Source organism: Lemur catta, chromosome 3 (genome assembly GCF_020740605.2).
Source record: "Lemur catta isolate mLemCat1 chromosome 3, mLemCat1.pri, whole genome shotgun sequence".
Lineage (NCBI taxonomy): Eukaryota > Metazoa > Chordata > Mammalia > Primates > Lemuridae > Lemur > Lemur catta.
The window spans coordinates 38,546,726-38,566,944 of record NC_059130.1 but is presented as its reverse complement, the minus strand read 5'-3'; the positions used below and the strand labels follow the sequence as shown (position 1 = coordinate 38,566,944).

At 41.0% G+C, this 20,219-nt stretch overlaps 2 protein-coding genes across 3 annotated transcripts in view; one reads left to right on the top strand and one right to left on the bottom strand.

Moving 5' to 3' along the window:
• The window catches only part of ASTN1 (astrotactin 1), a 309,276-nt gene that overhangs the window by 235,248 nt on the left and 53,809 nt on the right, over nt 1–20,219 (bottom strand). The gene's annotated exons all lie outside the window — the stretch shown is intronic.
• LOC123635272 (52 kDa repressor of the inhibitor of the protein kinase) lies at nt 15,792–19,009 on the top strand. Its single transcript, XM_045547291.1, has one exon. The coding sequence runs from the start codon at nt 15,882–15,884 to the stop codon at nt 18,147–18,149; it is 2,268 nt and encodes a 755-aa protein (XP_045403247.1). The 5' UTR covers nt 15,792–15,881; the 3' UTR covers nt 18,150–19,009.

Sequence of the window (20,219 nt, the reverse complement as noted above, 5' to 3'; positions counted from 1 at the left end):
AGATATATTGTTTGCAAATATTTTCTCTCATTCCATAGGTTGCCTTTTCACACTGTTGACTGTTTTAGTTTGCTTTTTAGTTTGATGTAGTCCCACTTGTTTATTTTTGTTTTTATTGCCTGACACCATTGCCAGGATCAGTGTTATAAAGCTTTTTTCCCTATGTTTTCTTCTAGTAGTTTTATAGTATCAGGTCTTACACTTAAGTCTTTAATCCATTTTGAGTTGATTTTTTTATATGGTATAAGATAAGAGTCTAATTTTATTCTTTTGTATGTGAATATCCAGTTTCCCAAAGCCATTTGATGAAGAGACTATCTTTTCCCCATTGTGTAGTTTTGGCAACCTTATTGCAGATAATTTTACTATATTTGTGTGGGTTTATTTCTAGACTTAGAGTATATTCTGTTCCATTGTTCTATATGTCTGTCTTTATGCCAGTACCATACTGTTTTGATTACTGTAGATTTATAATATTTTGATGTCAAAATGGAAAGACATCCCATGTTCATCAATTGGAAAATTTAATACTGTTAAAATGTCCATACTACCCAAAGCAGTCTACAGAATAAACAGAATCCCTATCAAAATCCCAATGGCATTTTTTACAAAAACATTAAAAAAGCTCTTAAAATTTGTATAGAACCACAAATGACCCCAAATAGCTGAAACAATCTTGAGAATGAACAAAGCTCAATGTGTGCTTTTAATCCTTGTTGCTTGTTAAAAACCAATCCCCTCATGAGACCACAGCAGGAAATTTCACACTTCTGTGACACTCTTTGGACACTAGCTTTGAAAGGAAATTTGGAGGTCATTCAGATGCATGTATCCCAGAAAACTGGAGCCGATTGAACAACTCAAGTACTATAGAGCTAACTCAAGTACTATAGAGCTGCTATGGTTTAAATGTTTATATCCCCCAAACTTCATAAGTTGAAACCCAACCATCAGTGTAATGGTATTAGGGGATGGGCCTTTGGGAGATGATTAGGTCATGAGGAAAAAGTGCTCATAAAAGGGATCAGTGTTCTTACAAAAGAGGCCCCAGAAATCTGCTTTGCCCCTTCCACACATGAGGACACAGTGAGAAGGCACCATCTACGAACCAGGAAATGGGCTCTCACCAGACACCAAACCTGCTGGCAACTTGAACTTGAACTTCCCAGCCTCCAGAACTATGAGAAATAAACTACTATAGTTTATAAGCCATTTATTGTATGGTATTTTATTATAGCAGAAAACAGACTAAGAACAGAAAGTTGGTACTGAGAAGTGAGGGTGCTGTTGTAACAAACACCAAAAAATGTGGAAGTGGCTTTGGAACTGGGTAACAAGTAGGGGCTACAAGAATTTCAAGATCCGTGATAAGAGGGAAAAAAAGCTTATATTGCTATAATGGACTGTTACGGGGATTCTGGTGAAGGCTTAGAAGAAGAGGAGGTCAGCTGTAGGAAAGCCCTGATTTTAGAGAATACGTGAATGATCATGAACAGAATGTTGGTAAAAACATGGATGGTAAAGGCCATTCTGATGAAGTCTTAGGTAGAAATCAGGAACATGTTACTGGAAACTGGAAGGAAGGTGTTCCTTGTCATAAAGTGGCACAGAGCTTGGCTGAATTATGTTCACATTCTAGTGTTTTGTGGAAGGTAGAAGTTGTGAGTGTTGACACTGGAAATTTAGCAGAAGACATTTCTAAAAAAAGTATTAAATGAGTGGCTTGGCTTCTCTTGAGTGCTAATAGTAAAATGCAAGAAGAGAAAATAACTTAAACATGGAATTGTTTATCAACACGGAAGCAGAACTTAAAAATTTGGAAAATTCTCAGCCTATCCATATTGGAAAAAATGATGAGAAAGCTTTTCCAGGAGAGAACAAGGGTACAGCCAAGCAACCTTTTGATAAGGAAATTAGTATGGATCTGCTATCTCAATGAAAGCCTGCTGCTATTCATCAAGATAATGAAAGAATGGCCCCAAAGGTATTTCAAAGATCTTTGAGACTGTTCCTCCCATTATAGGCCCAGAGTGCAAGGGCCTAGAGGGCAGAATGATTTCAAGGTTCTATTCCCCACTTTCCAGAGCACTATACCCTGATGGTCCCAGGTGTATTTCCACTGGGCACAGGTGCCGGGAAGGCATTGTGCCCACCACTTGGGAGGGTACAAGTTGGTAAACATTGGTACAGTCACTGTGGTGCCGTCTCTGTTGGTGTGGAGCACAAGCTGTAGGGGCATGGCTACCTCCACCTAGATAGATCTGAAGGATGAAGCCACCTAGGGCCTTGGGATCACAACCCAGGCAGAGGGGCACTGTAATGGTAGGGCCACCTCAGAGAGTCCCCACTAGGGCAAGGCCCAGTGGTGCCATGGAGGCAGGGCCAGCCCTGCAACTGCAGACCAGTAGAGTCATTGGCTTGCAATTCTAGCCTGGGAGAGTCCCAGACAAGCAATGCTGGACCCATGAGTGATGCCCCATGGGTCCAGCAAAGCCAAAGGATAAGGCTGCCAGGAGCTTTGGGGCCCAGCTTCAGTCGCAGTATTTCCAGGAGGCAGGACATCAAGTCAGGGGAGATTATTCTGGAGATTTAAGATTTAATGTTGCTTGCCCTGTTGGATTATGGCTTGCTTGAAAACTGTTGTCCCTTTCTTCTTTCCTATTTCTCTCTTTTGGAAAGGAAATGTTTATTCTATACCTGTCCCACCATTATATTTTGGAAACACATAACAGGTTTGATTTCACAGGTTCGTAGCTGCAGAGAAATTTGCCTCAGGATGAATCATTCTTTGAGTCTCACCCATATCTAATTTAGAAAATATTTAGATGAGACTTTGGACTTAAACTTTACATCAGTGCTAAAATTAGTTAAGACTTTGGGGCTATGAGATAGAATGAATGCATTTTCCACGCAAGAAGGATATTTAGGGGGCCAAAGGTAGAACGCTATGGTCTGAATGTTTGTGTTCCACAAACTTCATATGTTAAAACCCAATCACCAATATGATGTGGTGTTAGGAGTTGGGCCTTTGGGAGGTGATTAGGTCATGGTGGTAGAGCACTCAAGAATGGGATTAGTGCCCTTATAAAAGAGGCCCCAGGGAGCTGCTTGGCCCCGTCTACTATGTGAGGGCACAAGGAGAAGGCACCATCTATGAACCAGGAAGAGGGCCCTTACCAAGCACTGAATCTGTTGACACCTTGATCCTGAACTTCGTAGCCTCCAGAACTCTGAGAAACAAATTTCTATTGTTGATAAGCTACCCAGTATATGGTGTTTTGTTATAGCAACCCAAATAGACTAAGATAAAAATCCCAATTTAGAGCAACCCATAGAAAGATCTTAAGTGATTCCCTCATTTCTTCCCCAGTCTTAACAAAACTCCCATCCTTTTTACTCACAACTATCATTTCTCTCATTATCACCACTGAAGGGAATATGTTGTGATATTTTGTAGGAATAGTTAGTCCCCTTATTATTTTTTTCCCCAACTGCCAAATGCCTCCACCTTATTTCACACAAAACTTTCTCAATATGGGTTCAGTCTGATGATTGCAGCTTTCATGAACACTCTGAGGTCAGAACCTGTGTCTCTGGGGTTAGAACCTGGTTTAAACCCCAGTCTCATTATCTACCAGCTATATGTCTCTACATAACTCGTTTAATGAACCTAAGCATCAGTTTCCTCATCTGACAGTGGCTATAATACTGCTATGATATTGTGATGTAATAAGAAGTATGTCTTTGGTCTTTGTCCCCTTGGTTCCTGGCATAGAGCTTATGAAACACTTGGAATTTCCTGAGTGACAGGGGTGAGAGGAGCATCTTTTGTTATTCATAATAAGGCCCTTTCAACTATCCTTGAGTTTATGCTAATGGAGTAACTCTAGACGAGTACCTAGATTGCTTCAGGATGGGGGCTGGTTGCCCAAAGAACCAAATAGGTGTTAGAGGTTGGAACCTTCAGCCCCACCCCTGACCTCCAGTAAGCGAAGAAGGGCTGGAGATTAAGCAAATTAATCACCCATGAGCAATGATTTAATCAGTCATGCCTGTGGAATGGAACCTCCATAACACCCCTAAAGCACAGGGTTCAGAGAACTTCTGGGCTGGCAAACGCTGAGGTGCTAGAAGGGTGCATGCCTGGGAGAGGGCGTGGAAGTTCCCACACCTGTGCCCATTCTTTGCCCCATCCATTTCTTCCATTTGGCTATTCCTGAGTTGTATCCTTTATACCAAACTAGTAAATGTAAGTAAAGTGTTTTCCTGAGTTCTATGAGGTACTGTAGAAAATTATCAAACCTGAGGATGGGGTTGTAGGAAATCCTCCCCCCCTCAACTTTACAGCTGGTTGGTAGGAAGTATGAGTGGCTCACATTTGCCGCTGGGGTCTGCAGTGGGGCAGTCTGTGGGAATCTGTGGGATGGAATGCCACCTCTGGGAAGGTAGTGCCAGAATTGAATTGAATCATTGACCACTCAGTTAGTGTCCAGAGAGTTGGAGAATTGGTTTTTGGTGTGGAAAACCCCCACACATTTGGTGTCAGAAGCATTGTGAATAGAAACAGATCATAGCAGAAGCACCTATATCAAAGGATTGTCATAAAGATCAGATAAAACAGTGGAGTGCCTAATACTTAGCAGAGCCTGCATGTTCGCCATTCTTAGTTGGTACTATTGACTTCTCTGGATCCTCTGACCCACCACATTGCTTTGCCTGATGGCAGCCTCTCTCCACACTGTGACAATGTGACTTCTCCCTACACGGCATCAGGTGTGTGGGGTCAGTGCAGCAAATGCTGGGTGGGAAGAAGGAAGCAAGGAGAAACACAAGGAGTCCAGAAGAGACAATGAGGGTAGAAAGCAGAGGGACAAGGTAAAATCATTGTTTATAATCTCCTGTAATAAACTCATCTCCCTTTCTTCACTCCATCTGCCTTAGGATAGGGACATTAATAACACTGGGCAGACCATGAGGAAATGAAGGTGAGAATGCTTCTCCCCTGACCTGTCACTAACTGGCTGTCTGCTCATCCAAACCTCCTGAATGACCCAGTCTGTGATTCAGGTTCCAAGAGGTCATGCAGGAACCCAGATCCTCTTCTCTTAATGTGAAATGAGCCTCTAAGTGCACTTCAGGCAGCAAATCAAAACCACTGTTAGCAGCTACTGCAATTCAGGAGGCTCTGTCTCTTAAAGGACCAGCTGCCCTTTCACGAAAGACAGTTTCTTCTATGAATAATACATATACTACTAGGGAAGAATGTACATTCCCATTAAGCAACATTAATTCTCAACACACTACTTATAATTTCTTGTATTGCTATAATTAAAAATTAAACACAAAGTATAATGTTGAAGAAACTCCAAAGCCAATTTTTATGTACTCTCTCTTTTCTCCAAAAGCATCATTCTTACCAGCTTTTTAATATAATTATATTCCAGGGAAAACAGGCAGGCAAAAAAGAATAAATCAATATATAATCTTTCTTTAAAGTCCTAGCTTATATTTTATGATCTGCACAGGCTGTTAAAAATAATCAGGTCTGAAATTTTCTATAATGAACATATACTATCTTTTTTTTTATTTTAAAAAGGGAAATCACATAAAAAATCAAATCAACTGTGATCTTAGACATAAGAGATGGTCACAGGGTTTCATTTATTGTGAATTCTTCTGTTAACCTATTTTTTATCATAAGTGCCTAAAATATAGCTGGTGCTTAACGGATTTTCCAAATGAATAACATTAATGCTAGTATTAATATCAAAAATAAAAACTAATAAGATATTTGAAGTCTGGGAAATTCAATATTTTGCCTATATATTAATAGTTGCCTGGTAGATTTTCCCCTCCTATGCTGCACTTCCCCTTTTGCTAAACAAAGAAATAGAGAAATCCCAAGGAAACCAACACTGGGAATTGGGAGGATTCTTATTATTGGCTGTAATCTACTTAGGAGAATCATTTTCATTTTGTTTATCTAAGAAGGCCCATGAAAAAGCTTATTGAACTTGGAAAAGTGTGGGTACCTATCTTCATAAGCTATGAGGGTAAGGAAAAAAATCATATATTTCATTAAAAGGAAAATTGGACTATGTGCACTTCAATCGACATATCCAAACTGCTTACAATTTAAAACAAAAAAATTTTAAAGCTAGATATGTTTTTACATGTCATGGAACCTAGCCCTTCCTTCTTAAAATTGTGGAGGCTGAGATGAATGAAGTTAAGTGATTGTCTCAAGGATGCAAAACTAGTAAACGACAGTCAGGACTTATTCTTAGGCACCTAATTCTAATAATTCTAACACATGTTCCATTGCATCACACTCTCCTATAAACCCCTTAGTGCTTTATGGGCAGATAATAAAAAGTAGTTAACAAAGATGATGATGAAAATGAAATTTCCCTGTACTAGAAACAGAAATGAGGTCAGTTAGTTGGCATTTGGTGATGCTTTTGTTAAGGCATAATGCCTATTACTTTCCAACACACTCTGCATTAAAAGAAAAAATCCGTGTACTTTGCTAGGAAAAAAAAGCCTTAGGCAACTAAATATCATTCATTAAAACATTTAAAACAAGTGACAGCTCTTGGTAATACATTTCCAGAACAGAACAAGCAGGATAAAGATAGCTTAGAAACTGCATACACACAGAATTCTTCCACTGATACCCTAATCCCCTGCTGACCAATTTTTAAAAGTGGGCTTTTATTGTACCATAAAAATGAACAAGCTAAGGTTTGACATCACGAGAAAGGTTGGTACCTCCATGGAAGATGTTTTGCCTTCAGGAATCTAGGATGAGAGAAAATTACCATTGGGTAAGTGCAACTATTGTGATGGAACTTGTGAGTGGCACAGAAACTACAGCTGAAGGAAGATGATTCCATTTCTAAGTAGAAGTTCATTACTGATGCAAACTGGTTTTGGGGTCCTTTCACAGTGTTACCACTAATATAACCTTCTCCTTTAAAAATGTGAAGACCTAGCTTTGGAGAGCTAGCTGGCCGTAGCTATGAAAATTCAGCACTTGCACCCACGATAAGCCAGAAATTCCACTCATTGGTATATATCTAACAAAAATGCATTTATATATGAGTCATAAGATGTCCACAAGAATGTTCATAGCAGTCTGATTCAAAATAGCCCCAAACTGGAAACTACCCAAATGGCCATCAACAGTAGAATGGATAAATACATTGTGATACATTCACACAATGGAATACTATTTTTCAATGATAATGAACAACCTACACCTACTCTCAACAATAGGAACAGATTTTCACAAAGGCCATAATATTGAGTAAAAGAAGCCATATCCACAAAAAGTTTGCTCTGTGTGATTCCTTTACAGAATATGAAAAACCATCACATTAATCATTCAAGTTAGTGGTTCTCCTGGTGGGGGAGTGGTGACTGGGGGGTGACAAGGAGGACAGTGGGGTTGGTGCTGTTTTGTTTCCTGATCAGGGTTCTGGTTATACATGGTTGCTATTTTTGTGAAAACTCTGTTGACCCATCTGCTTATGATGTGTGAGTTTACATGAATGTGTGTATATGTCATTTAAAAAATCTGAAACTCTAAAAATTGTCCTATAAAAACATGATAGGGAGAGAGTGACAAATTAGCAGGAGAGATGGCCCATTAATAAGGCAGAGAATGATTGCACCCACGGGCAGCCTTTCCTCCCTTGTCCTTGTCTTCCCTCATCATTGATATGAAACTGGTCACCAGCCTGCAAAGGAGGAACACAAATGTATAAATGTCACATTCTTACTCAGGAACCAAATTGCTCACTTCTCTGTGGCCCAAGGCAAGATTGGGTCTCAGTTTTCATATACTAAAAATGGACCTATTAGGATAATGAGTGAGTTCATGTCTGTCATTTTCAAATTGATTGTTGGCAGTCTGCAGTCAGACACATTCAGGAACATACATCATTTGGGAACATGGACTAACTGGGCATTTGTCCTTCGTGCTCCATCTGTAAGATCTGTTGAGAGAACACAGAAGTCTATCCTCAAGGTTAAATAAAGAAAGGAAGGAAAGGGAAAAACCTTTTTAAAGTATCTGTTAGAAGTCAATACAGGGTTAAACAGTAGTAGAATCTTCACCATAGCTTTCCAAGGTAGGTATTATGCTTTTGCCCTCATTATACAGATAAGGAAACAAACTCCGAGAAAGGATGAAACCTACGCAAGTTATACTCCTAGTAAGTGAGGAAAGGTTCAAATTCCAGACCATCTGACGCATCAGGCTCTTTCCATGCCATCATGCACTTTCCTACCCAGGTTGATGGCTTTTTGCCAAAATGTCTGCATTCCTCAGCACGGGTTCCTTTCAACTTCACTTCAGTACCGTCGTAATATCAGAGTATTCCAAATGCAAGGAAAAAAATAACCATCATCTTGCCTGAAAAAAAGTCTTAAATAGCTGGAGTCATGCAAATACAAAATTATAGTAATTGTCATCATTGAGTCAGACCACTCTCTCCATCCAGACCAATGTTTTTTTATAAATGGTGATATCCAAGGGGTGGTCTATGAAAGACCTTCTAAAAAGCAGGCCTCAAAAGGTTAGATATAGGACTGGTTAATATCCAAAGAGGAAAAAACCACTGATGTCATCCCAAAAGACTTCAGAGAAACTGAAAACCAGATACACTGCTTTGAGTTTTCAGAACTCAGATAGGGAACAGGCTGTTCCTGGACCATAATAGCTGCTGCTATGACCTGGAATGAGTGTTTGTTTCCCCACACTGCAAAAGGATAACAACACCTACCTGCCTTTGAGTGTTACAAGAACTTAACTAGTATCTACAGAAAGCTCTGAGGGTAGAATCACCACGGCAGTGCTAAGTGCCATGTGACCCTCGGTGCAGGAAGCCCTGAGCAGTGCAGATTGGCTGGTCTTTGACAGACCTCACATGTGCACAGGTCCCAACAGAGAAGGTTTGAGAATGACTTCATGACTCATAATGAGATGCAAAGGCAAACAGATGATGTGAAGTTGTTTTGGGAGACTGAATGGATCTAGAAGACAGAAAAAAAAACTTACAGTGGAATGTGCCAGGCTAGAGGAGATCTATGGTGAGCCTTGCCTTTGCTCACAGCATAGACATTTGTCCTCAGGACTCTCTCTGGCAGGCTTAGAAGGATGGGGCACTGGGAGAACTGGCTGAAACCACATGGGGAGGCTGGTAAGGAGAGAGCAGCCACAGAGACTCTTAGGCCTAAAACCCAATTTTACATGAGAACAAAGAGGATATGCTGAGCTACAGAGATGGGGCAGCAGATACCAAATGATTATGCAAATATAGCAGAACAATAGATCAGTCTAACTTAATAGCTGGTGCAAGATTGGATGACTCTCTTTGCTAAGGCTTCCGTCTTGTGTCAAGCAGAAGTGAGTAAGAACAACCTCCTAGACCCTGAGTTGGGTCGTTTTCCATGTTTATTGCAGACCTCAAACCAGCCCTGGGGAAGCGGGTATTATCATTTTTAAAGAAATGAGGGTCAAAGTGACAAAGTAACTTGCCTAAGACATTAAGAAGCAAAGCCATCACTAAAATATAGATCTGGCTGACACAAGAGCCCTTGTGCATTAAACTTGGTCCTCCTGTCTCTCAGTACAGTTATTCACAGTGTGGACGAGCTCTGAGCAGATCTCTAGGCCAACTTGGTAAGACATTCAAACCATGGCTCTGCTTTGGAGGTAAAGGGGTGGCCTGGAGTGCAGTCACTCATCCAGCAAGCGTTTATGGAAGGCCTCGAATGGCCCAGGCCTGTGGTGGGCCCAACTGATGCAGAAAAACAAGGCCCTCTCTCTGGCCTCCGCATTGCCCCCTGACACCCTGACAAGCACAGCAGAGTAGACATCTGGCACGGTCCCCGAGGCCAGACCTCAGCCGCAGCCGGCAAGACAGGTAGGCAGCCTCAGAGGTCACGGCCTTCTTGAACGCCATTCTCAAGGAGGCCCTTAGCAAACAGAGCATATGCTTTAGTCTGAGTTTTGACAATTCTTTATTAATCTCCTGAGGATTATGGTTAAAAAACTGCTGCACATTCCTTTGCTTTTAATTACTGTCCTAAGAAAGGTTTGATCTTTTTTTAAAAACAAAGCTAGCAAAATGACTGCAGAAGAAAGAGAAAGCCCTTAATAATTTATTCATAATGTTATTAAGACAAAGTCATGTTTTATTGGACCACGTGTGTTTATGTTGTGACGCAAGAGTCACTAAGGGGGGGCGTTAGTCATATATAATATCCATTAATATTCTCTGCATGTGTTCACCAAACAGTGTCTTAGCATCAGTACATGACTCCAATTTAAAAGACGTGATTTTCCCAGTTTAACTATTTCCTGCGGCAACACGGCCGCAGACACACGCCCAGCCTTTCCTTCCCGGGAAAGCAACTGCGCGTGCGGGGACGGAAGGCTTGTCCAGGAAGGCGTTCTTGCCTCAGCTCCAACACTAGCTGCAGGTGACCTTGAGGTCTAGACCCTCTGTCCTTCATCGGCAAGATGAAGCGATTCAGAGGAGGCGGTGCTCCTCTCCCCCAGCCCCGCAGCTGCGCACTAGCACTCCTCCGGGCCTGCGGCCACCCCTGCGTGCTCACCGCTCCCTCTCCCCAAGGACCATTTTGAAATGAGTTTCCTTTTTCACAGACGGGCGTTCCCCACGCTGCGTAGTAGCCTGGCTCCCGGTCTTAGACGGTGCGGACCTGGCTGGGGAGGCAAGTGGTGGTTCTTTCTGATTTGCTGTGTGCCCTTCAACAGTGAGGCACTTAGGAATTCCGGGCCCGTCGTTTCCTCACTGATGGGGGATTATGTGACAACACTCAGCTACCACAAAAGAGGGAGAGAGGATTAAATAATGTGCTTGTACGAGATTTAGCCAATACTTGATGTCACACTGGATACTCAGTCGTAATTACCTTTTGAGTCCTCAGAACTCACCTGAAATACCTTCCAGATTCAAGGGCAAATGGTTCCTTAAGGGGGTTTAATTTCTTTTCAATCCCCAAGGAGACTTGTGCCAAATACTGAGAGCCTTGATCTGCCACTGGAAACATGGATTTCCTTCACCTCAACGACGCCTTCTTTCTCTCCTCAGAGTCACTGAAGAATCAGGAGCACAATGTTCTATATCCCCAAATTATTTTTCCCATATTCCTTTCCAGATAGCTGCTTATTATGCCGAGAACATAAAGGAGAAATATCCTGTGGCTGTTTCAGCACTATTAAGGCCTCCCTCCCATACCACGACTAACTTAGTCATCCCTCTGTAAACTATATTTTCACCAGGCTATTGAAGACAGTATGGCTTCAAGAAAAAAAACTCATGTTCATGCAGGAAGTAGACCTTGGTTAGATGATGATAATTATTTTTAGCACTGATTATGCAAAATTGGCATATTCTAGGATTGTTCTTAGTAACTTTCACTTATAAAGTCCTTTATTCCTCAAGACGACCCTAGGAGGTTGTTACTATTTTATTTCCATTTCAACGCATAAAGAACATGACGTGCTAGCCGGGTATGGTGGCCAGAACACATCTGTAGTCCCAGCTACTTGGGAGGTAGAGCCAGGAGGATTGCTCGAACCCAGGAGTTTGAGGCTTCAGTGAGCTATGATCGCACCTTTGAATTGCCATTGCACTCCAGCCTGGGCAACATAGTGAGACCCCATGTCGTACAAAAAAAAAAACAGAAAACATGCAACTCGGCGAGGTTAAGGGCTTCATGAGGCCATGTTTTCAGGAATTGGCACACATCAGATTTGAATCAGGCAATCTCATTTAGAGTCAGTACTCTCCATCATTATGCTGTTCTTCACAGAAGGTGTGATGATCTGAAAGAATATGTGTAGAGAAATGACCATATTGTGAGCACTCTGGAAATAGTATTTTTATATTATTTAGGTTAAAATAGTTATTTTCTTAAATGTTGCTGCCTTTTCAGTTGATTATGACACAAAAGCATCCTTTATGTTCCCCTTCTCTTCCTTAACTTCCATATTTTTAACTTTGCTGGCCTCATCTCTGTCTCAATCTATGAATGCAATGTCCCAGGGGCGTCCATGGTCATCCCAGAGATATCCTCCCTTATATCTTGCTGGTACCTTCCCTAGGTCCCGGCTTTCAGAACTCTGCTGCAGCTTACTGTCTGATACAAAGTTCAGAGGAACAAGTCCCTCCTCTCTTCCACATACTTTTCTCACAACTTGTAGAGGCTTAAGCCTCCGGTAAACTGGTCACTTATTTTACAAGTGCTGTTTATAAATTTTGCTAAAATCCCATTGAACAATAGAGTTGAGGATACGTTAACATACCCCAAATTTTAGTCTACAGTACCTTGCCCTGTTAAAGGGAAGCTTACTCTAAGATTCCAGACTCCACATTTCCTGCAACTCACAGATCCAGTCACCGAAACATCATCGGCTTATTTGGCTCAGATAAACATCCACCTGAATTGTGTTCCAACAAATGACAGCAACAGCGAGGCAAATAGCAGGATTTATGGGGCACCATTCTCAGAAGATAATCATAGTAATTTGCTGTCCCCATTTCCTCACAAGTCCAGGAAGAAGAGCAGTAGGAAACAGCATACAGAAGGCAGAAATGTTGAGGTTTGGAGAAGTACCTGGTACACTTGAATCCTGGGAGCTACTGGCAAAGCCAAGAAATAATTAAGCAGCAGAGGGCAGGCCATGCAGCAGAAAGGGGGACCCTCCCACCACCTCACCTAACTAGTTTGGGGCAGCTGGTGGTTTATCTAAAGACCATTTCCAAGTGGTTCAGGGCCTTACTCTCCAAATTAGGTCCATGGGCCAGCTGCATGGGTAGCACTTGGAGGCATGTGTATTTCAAATGAAGACTCCTCCCAGACCTGCCGAATCAGAATCCGCCTTAGGAACTGGTTATTCCTGAGCACATTATGTGCTGAGAGGTGCTGATAGAGGATTCATAGCTCGGGGTGAGCTAGGCCTGACCTATCTATACAATAGACTCCACTCTGAAAATTCAAACAAATAAATAAGTGCATATAATAGGATAAAACCAAAATGAAGGGGAAAAACATACTGTACTCAGTATACATGTGGAGATGGCAAGAGCTCTACATGGAAACCCAGTAAGGATATTCTGTTTGCTGCTCCAGACTCGACAACTGCTTTTCTTCTCCATGCTCTGTGCCTAGGGAGGCTGACTGGTAAGGAATTTTGCATAGCTCCCTTGCCATTTGGCTTCTGATTGGGTTTCCAGGAGAGTAGCATGAGATTCCCCATGGCCTGGCCTTAGGCTGGCTGTGTCCCTTGGTGAAGGCCATGGCTCTCTCCAAACAGCCTTCACCATCCCTGGGTTCCAGCAAGTACCTCCTTCTCCACTTCAGGCCTAAGGCTGGCTGCTGCACCTGCTGTTACTAGCCACTGTATACTGCACTATTGCTTCCTGTACCTTGCTAGTAATGCCTCAATAAATGCTCTCTATAATACTCAATTGGAGTATGTCACCTGTTTACTGCTGGGACCCTGGCTGATAAATTTAGACAAAACTTCCTACTCACAGAAACAAAGGACAATGGAAAGCAATAACCTATCACAGGGGAGGAGACTTTAAAAAAAAAATAATAATACAGAATGAAGAGGGTTGTAATCAATTTAACCAAGGGCTGATACTCCATCACACCATAGCTATGAGCCTTTTTGTTTCCATCGCAACATAGGAAAATGTTGTGAACATGTCTAAGAATAAACTACCCCTTTATCTGTTAAGAAACCCTAATTCTAAGAATAGGGTTCCATTGCATTTCAATTCAGATTTTCCATCCATCAAGCATCTGCTATGTGTGTCTTCTGTACAACATCCCCATAGGTGCTTATCTAGCTTGCACCAAAAAAACAGCCTCAGAAGATAAGCTGTCTCCTGAAAGTGTTCCCTCTCCTCCTGCCCTTCTCCCTCAAGTGCAAAATTGATTAAATAAGTCACTGGTTTCTCTGTAAGACCATCCTTTCATAATCATCAATTTATTCAGTCCTGCTTCTCCCTTAATTAACTGATTCCTACTTTCCAGAAGCCTCCAGTAATTAGATATGATCAAATTTCTCTTTGACTTTCTCATATCACAAAATGTGTATGCTCATTGACTTACCTACAAATCACAATGTACCTCCCACAGAGTGGGGTGTGGCACACACCCTTCCAGAGGGCCACTTCAACAGTCAGTGCAAGCAGAATGGTCAGGCGCAGATGCTTCCCCGCAGCCCCCACACATCGTGCTGCTCCCACTGCATCCCAGCAGCCTGCATCGAGAATCTTACCTCCAGCAACCGCTTCTTAGCTAATTCTACAGTACCCAGCACCCAAGGCCCTTAGCAAGGCCCCACATTCTTTGTAAAGCCTTCCTTGCAACTCTAAAACATAAAAATGTCTCCTTTATCCAACTCCTTTAGAGCTTTCTCACTTCTAAGTCAGGACCCAGGAGATTTCCTGTAAGCAGAGTACATGTGCAAATATATATGGCTATACTGGGCAAGGAGATTCAAAAATGACTTCTAGGTTCTGTGTGTGTGTGTGTGTGTGTGTGTGTGTGTGTGTGTGTGTGAATATATACGTATACACCAGGGCTGTCCATCCAGCCATTGTTACTATAACGAAAAAGTATTCAGCCAGTTTACATGGCTGGATACTTCCTGGACAGCCCTCATGTATGTGTGTGTGTGTGTGTGTGTGTGTGTGTGTGTGTGTGTGTATGCATATGAATGGCACATTTTGTTTATCCATTCATGTGACAGTGAGCACTGGGGCTGCTACCACTTTTTGGCTATTGTGAATGATGAGTAGTATCATTTATTGAGGTAGGAAAAGCTAAAGGAAGAGATTTAGAAGGCAAAAGGAGAAACAGGGAATCTAGCTTAGGGCATGTTAAATTTCAGTGCCTGTGAGATATATAAATGCTAATATTCAGTATACAAATATAAGGATTTCAAGCTCAGGAAAACATCTGGACTGAGGGATATAGATTTAGCAGTTGCAGGCATTTAGGTAGCAATGGAAACCAAGAGAGTGGATGAGATCATCTAGGGAGAACAGGCAGAGGACGTGGGCTGAGTCCTAGAGAACTCTAATTTTGTGACTAGGTAGAGAAGGATGAGCTGGAAAAGCATACAAAAATATAGAAACAAGGCCAACAGAGTGTGGAGTTATTTGATTCCAAAGAACACCTGGGATAGACACAGGAATAGAGAGATTTCTATAAATACTTGGATGTCAGTCCTCATCAGTTTGGTAAAACTAAGATTGAGAATAGATATAATTAAAATGTATTAAATTAAGAATATTGGTTTTCACATATGATATGTCAAAATTAAAAGAATCCACTTGAGGCTTGCAGATAGTACGTAGTAAACCTAAGAAACCCATTTATTCAAGGACTAGTAGGGAAATATAAATACTAGGAAAGTGTCTATAAAATCATTGATGTTACATTTGTGACGAATTGTTAGAAGATGTTTGAGATGCACCTGGTAAAACTTTGGAAGTGGTTTTAAAGGAGAGAAATAGTGCTTTCACACTCAGACACACACACACTCTCTCAAATAATATCTCAAAAGACAGACAATTCCATTGCTGCATTGGATGTAAGAATGCCCTAGGATGAGGTTTTTAAACTCTATCCTATAGCAACATACTATCTATAAAATTAAGTGTTGAATAAGAAACATGGGACTTTCAGGATGAGCTTTGTGTGGCTGAAAATTGTTAAAAACTGAAATGCTGGGCCGGCCTGGCTCCCCTCCCCGGCCCCGACGGGCGGGCGGACTGCCCTGAGGAGGCGGGGAGGGGCGGGCTGGGCCGGCCGGCGGGCAGGCAACGATGCCGAACTTCTGCGCTGCCCCCAACTGCACGCGGAAGAGCACGCAGTCGGACCTGGCCTTTTTCAGGTTCCCGCGGGATCCGGCCAGATGCCAGAAGTGGGTGGAGAATTGTAGGCGAGCAGACTTAGAAGATAAAACACCTGATCAACTAAATAAACATTATCGATTATGTGCCAAACACTTTGAGACCTCTATGATCTGTAGAACTAGTCCTTATAGGACAGTTCTTCGAGATAATGCAATACCAACAATATTTGATCTTACCAGTCATTTGAACAATCCACACAGTAGACACAGAAAACGAATAAAAGAATTGAGTGAAGATGAAATCAGGACACTGAAACAGAAAAAAATTGATGAAACTTCTGAACAAGAACAAAAACATAAAGAAACCAACAACAGCAATGCTCAGAACCCCAGTGCGGAAGAAGGGGGTGAAGAACAGGATGAGGACATTTTACCTCTAACCCTTGAAGAGAAGGAAAACAAAGAATACCTAAAATCTCTATTTGAAATCTTGATTCTTATGGGAAAGCAAAACATACCTCTGGATGGACATGAGGCTGACGAAATCCCAGAAGGTCTTTTTACTCCTGATAACTTTCAAGCACTGCTGGAGTGCCGGATAAATTCTGGTGAAGAGGTCCTGAGAAAGCGCTTTGAGACAACAGCGGTTAACACATTGTTTTGTTCAAAAATACAGCAGAGACAGATGCTAGAGATCTGTGAGAGCTGTATTCGGGAAGAAACTCTCAGGGAAGTGAGAGACTCACACTTCTTTTCCCTTATCACTGACGAAGTAGTGGACATAGCAGGGGAAGAGCACCTACCCGTACTGGTGAGGTTCGTTGACGAATCGCATAACCTGAGAGAGGAGTTTGTGGGCTTTCTGCCCTATGAAGCTGATGCAGAAATTTTGGCTGTGAAATTTCACACTACAATAACTGAGAAGTGGGGGCTAAATATGGAGTATTGTCGTGGACAGGCTTACATTGTGTCCAGTGGATTTTCTTCCAAAATGAAAGTTGTTGCTTCTAGACTTTTAGAGAAATATCCCCAAGCTATCTACACACTTTGCTCTTCCTGTGCCTTAAATATGTGGTTGGCAAAATCAGTGCCTGTTACGGGAGTATCTGTTGCATTGGGAACAATTGAGGAAGTTTGTTCTTTTTTCCATCGATCACCACAACTGCTTTTAGAACTTGACAATGTAATTTCTGTTCTTTTTCAGAACAGTGAAGAAAGGGGTAAAGAACTGAAGGAAATTTGCCATTCTCAGTGGACAGGAAGGCATGATGCTTTTGAAATTTTAGTGGACCTCCTGCAAGCACTTGTTTTATGTTTAGATGGTATAAATAGTGACACAACTATTAGATGGAATAACTGTATAGCTGGCCGAGCATTTGTCCTCTGTAGTGCAGTAACAGATTTTGATTTCATTGTTACTATCGTTGTTCTTAAAAATGTCCTCTCTTTTACGAGGGCCTTTGGGAAAAATCTCCAGGGGCAAACCTCTGATGTCTTCTTTGCAGCCAGTAGCTTGACTGCAGTATTGCATTCACTAAATGAAGTGATGGAAAATATTGAAGTTTATCATGAGTTTTGGTTTGAGGAAGCCACAAATTTGGCTGCCAAACTCGATATTCAGATGAAACTCCCTGGGAAATTCCGCAGAGCTCAGCATAGTAACTTGGAACCTCAGCTAACCTCTGAGAGTTATTATAAAGAAACCTTAAGTGTTCCAACAGTGGAGCACATTATTCAGGAACTTAAAGATATATTCTCAGAACAGCACCTCAAAGCTCTTAAATGTTTATCTCTGGTACCCTCAGTCATGGGTCAACTCAAATTCAATACGTCAGAGGAACACCATGCTGACATGTACAGAAGTGATTTACCCAATCCTGACACACTCTCAGCTGAACTTCACTGTTGGAGAATCAAATGGAAACACAGAGGGAAAGATATTGAGCTTCCATCCACCATTTATGAGGCCCTCCACCTGCCTGACATCAAGTTTTTTCCTAATGTGTATGCATTGCTGAAGGTCCTATGTATTCTTCCTGTGATGAAGGTTGAGAATGAGCGCTATGAAAATGGACGAAAGCGTCTCAAAGCATACTTGAGGAACACTTTGACAGACCAAAGGTCTAGTAACTTGGCTTTGCTTAACATAAATTTTGATATAAAACATGATCTGGATTTAATGGTAGACACATATATCAAACTCTATACAACTAAATCAGAGCTTCCTACAGATAATTGAGAAACCATTGAAAATACCTAAGAGACTTTTAAAATAGGCTTTCTCTTGTATTTGATATTTGAAAGAAGAGCCCTAATGTGTATGTTGGCCACTTAATCAGTGATTATCTTTGCCTACAGGCCTCCATTGAATAGTTTAGCCTTTTATAATCTACCTGTTTGAATGGCCCCTGTTTGAACTCTCATGCTTGGAGACCTATCTGTTGTTCCAGAAGATAGCATTGAAAGTGCTTTGTGATCTCTGCCAATGGCACTCTGGAGTTGTTTTAGTTAAGTCATTTTAGACATAACATTTACTATCACGGTAGATCCATGTCAGGTATTGAGTTATCAATTCTTTGAAGAAATACATTTTGAGGAGGTGTGGGAGGAAAGAATACATTTTATAAAATGTTACAATGAAGCCTGTGATTGACTTTTGACTAGTAGAAGTTTTAAATACATTATTAAAAAATCTATAATGGACAGTAAAAGAAATTATCAGAGAGAGAAGCTTGTGAGCTCACCAAACAAGGATTTCATTGTAGATTTTCTCTTTATCAAATGAACTTAAAGGAACAAGTGATAATTAAAGTTTGAATGGAAGAGCCTGCCATTGTTGTTCCACATCTGGTTGTTGCTGTTTACATTCCTTTGTTGAGCCTACATCTTCTTAAGCCTTTTAGCAGGTGTATGTTGAACGTTTCTGTTTCATGGTTAGGACAAAACCAGGCCATGGATACTGACAACTGACTTGTCTTTTTCCATGGCTTTATCTACTGCCTCGTCTTGATTTATAAGCAAAACCTGGAAAAGCTACAAAAATAAGTGTTTTGTGGTTTATCTAGAAATAATATGGAAAATATTGCTGTTATTTTTGGTGAAGAAAATAAATTTTGTATAGTTTATTTCAAAAAAAAAAAAAAAAAAAAAAAAAAAAACTGAAATGCTGATTGGACTCAAGAGACCATGGAATATCTTCCTCTAACATTGTTTAAAAGCAAAAATGGGTTCTCATCTGTCTGAAACTAAATGTAAGCATGCCTACAGATAAAGGAGGCAGACATGAAGCTCTCTCATGGGTCCTTCCTTTCATAATAGTATAATTCTCTCCACTGTTTTACTGCTTTGGGTGGAAGAGCTTTCATCTTTCCAATTTCCAATCTACTAGAATAGATAGTTCAGCCAAGTTTCTCAGACTCACTGATTTTTCTATTCCCTGAAAAGCTCAGTAGAAGGCGTCTTTCATCTTTAATTATACTTCTGAATATTTTCCCCTTCTCTGCTTAATAGCATTTACTTGCTGTTTGTCCTCCATTCTCATCCTTTCCCTACCTTATTTATCTACCAATAAAAGACATTAATATTTGATTCTTTCTCACTGAAGTGTTGTATTTTGAGAACTCAAAGTTGGTGGGTAAATATGAACTATACATGATGTGTGGAAAAAATATTAATAGGGATTTTACTAGGTCAGAATTGTACTGCTTTGGGCCAAAGGCCATCATAAGACTTACAGGGGAAGACTACATACAAAGAAACCTTTAAAATAACTTAGATCAAACAAGGACTAAGTTGTTATGGAATGAGTTCCTAAGTGTAAAAATATGTAACATTTCAAAGTGAATTTATTAAGACAAATCATAAGACCAATATATGATTGTACCATTTTGGCTGGAGTGTCTAACATAACATTAGCTCTGATTCTGAAGTGGCCAGTAAAAGCATCAAAAATAATGCACATGTCCCTGACACGCAAACTTGCCTTCTCCAGTGATATTCTAAAGTAAATATTAGTTTCATTATCTCAAAAAATGTTTAGAGTTATTTGTAGATACAAAAGGAGAGGAAACAAATATGTATGCAGCACCTACTATTTGCAAGGCTCTGCCATTTCACTGGAATATAACTTTTCACTTGATCTTGGCAATGACCCTATGAGATGGGGATTTATCAGCTCCATAAGGAAACCAAGGTTCAAAGAGATTAGGCAAATCCTCCAGGTCACACATTAGCAAATGGCAGAGCCAGAGTCTGGACCCAAGATTGTTTAAGCCCACAACCCATGCAGTTATACCAAGATCCACTTTTA

What these genes read in the sequence shown, in the direction of transcription:
- LOC123635272 (XM_045547291.1), top strand. Translation starts at nt 15,882, where the DNA reads ATGCCGAACTTCTGCGCTGCCCCCAACTGCACGCGGAAGAGCACGCAG.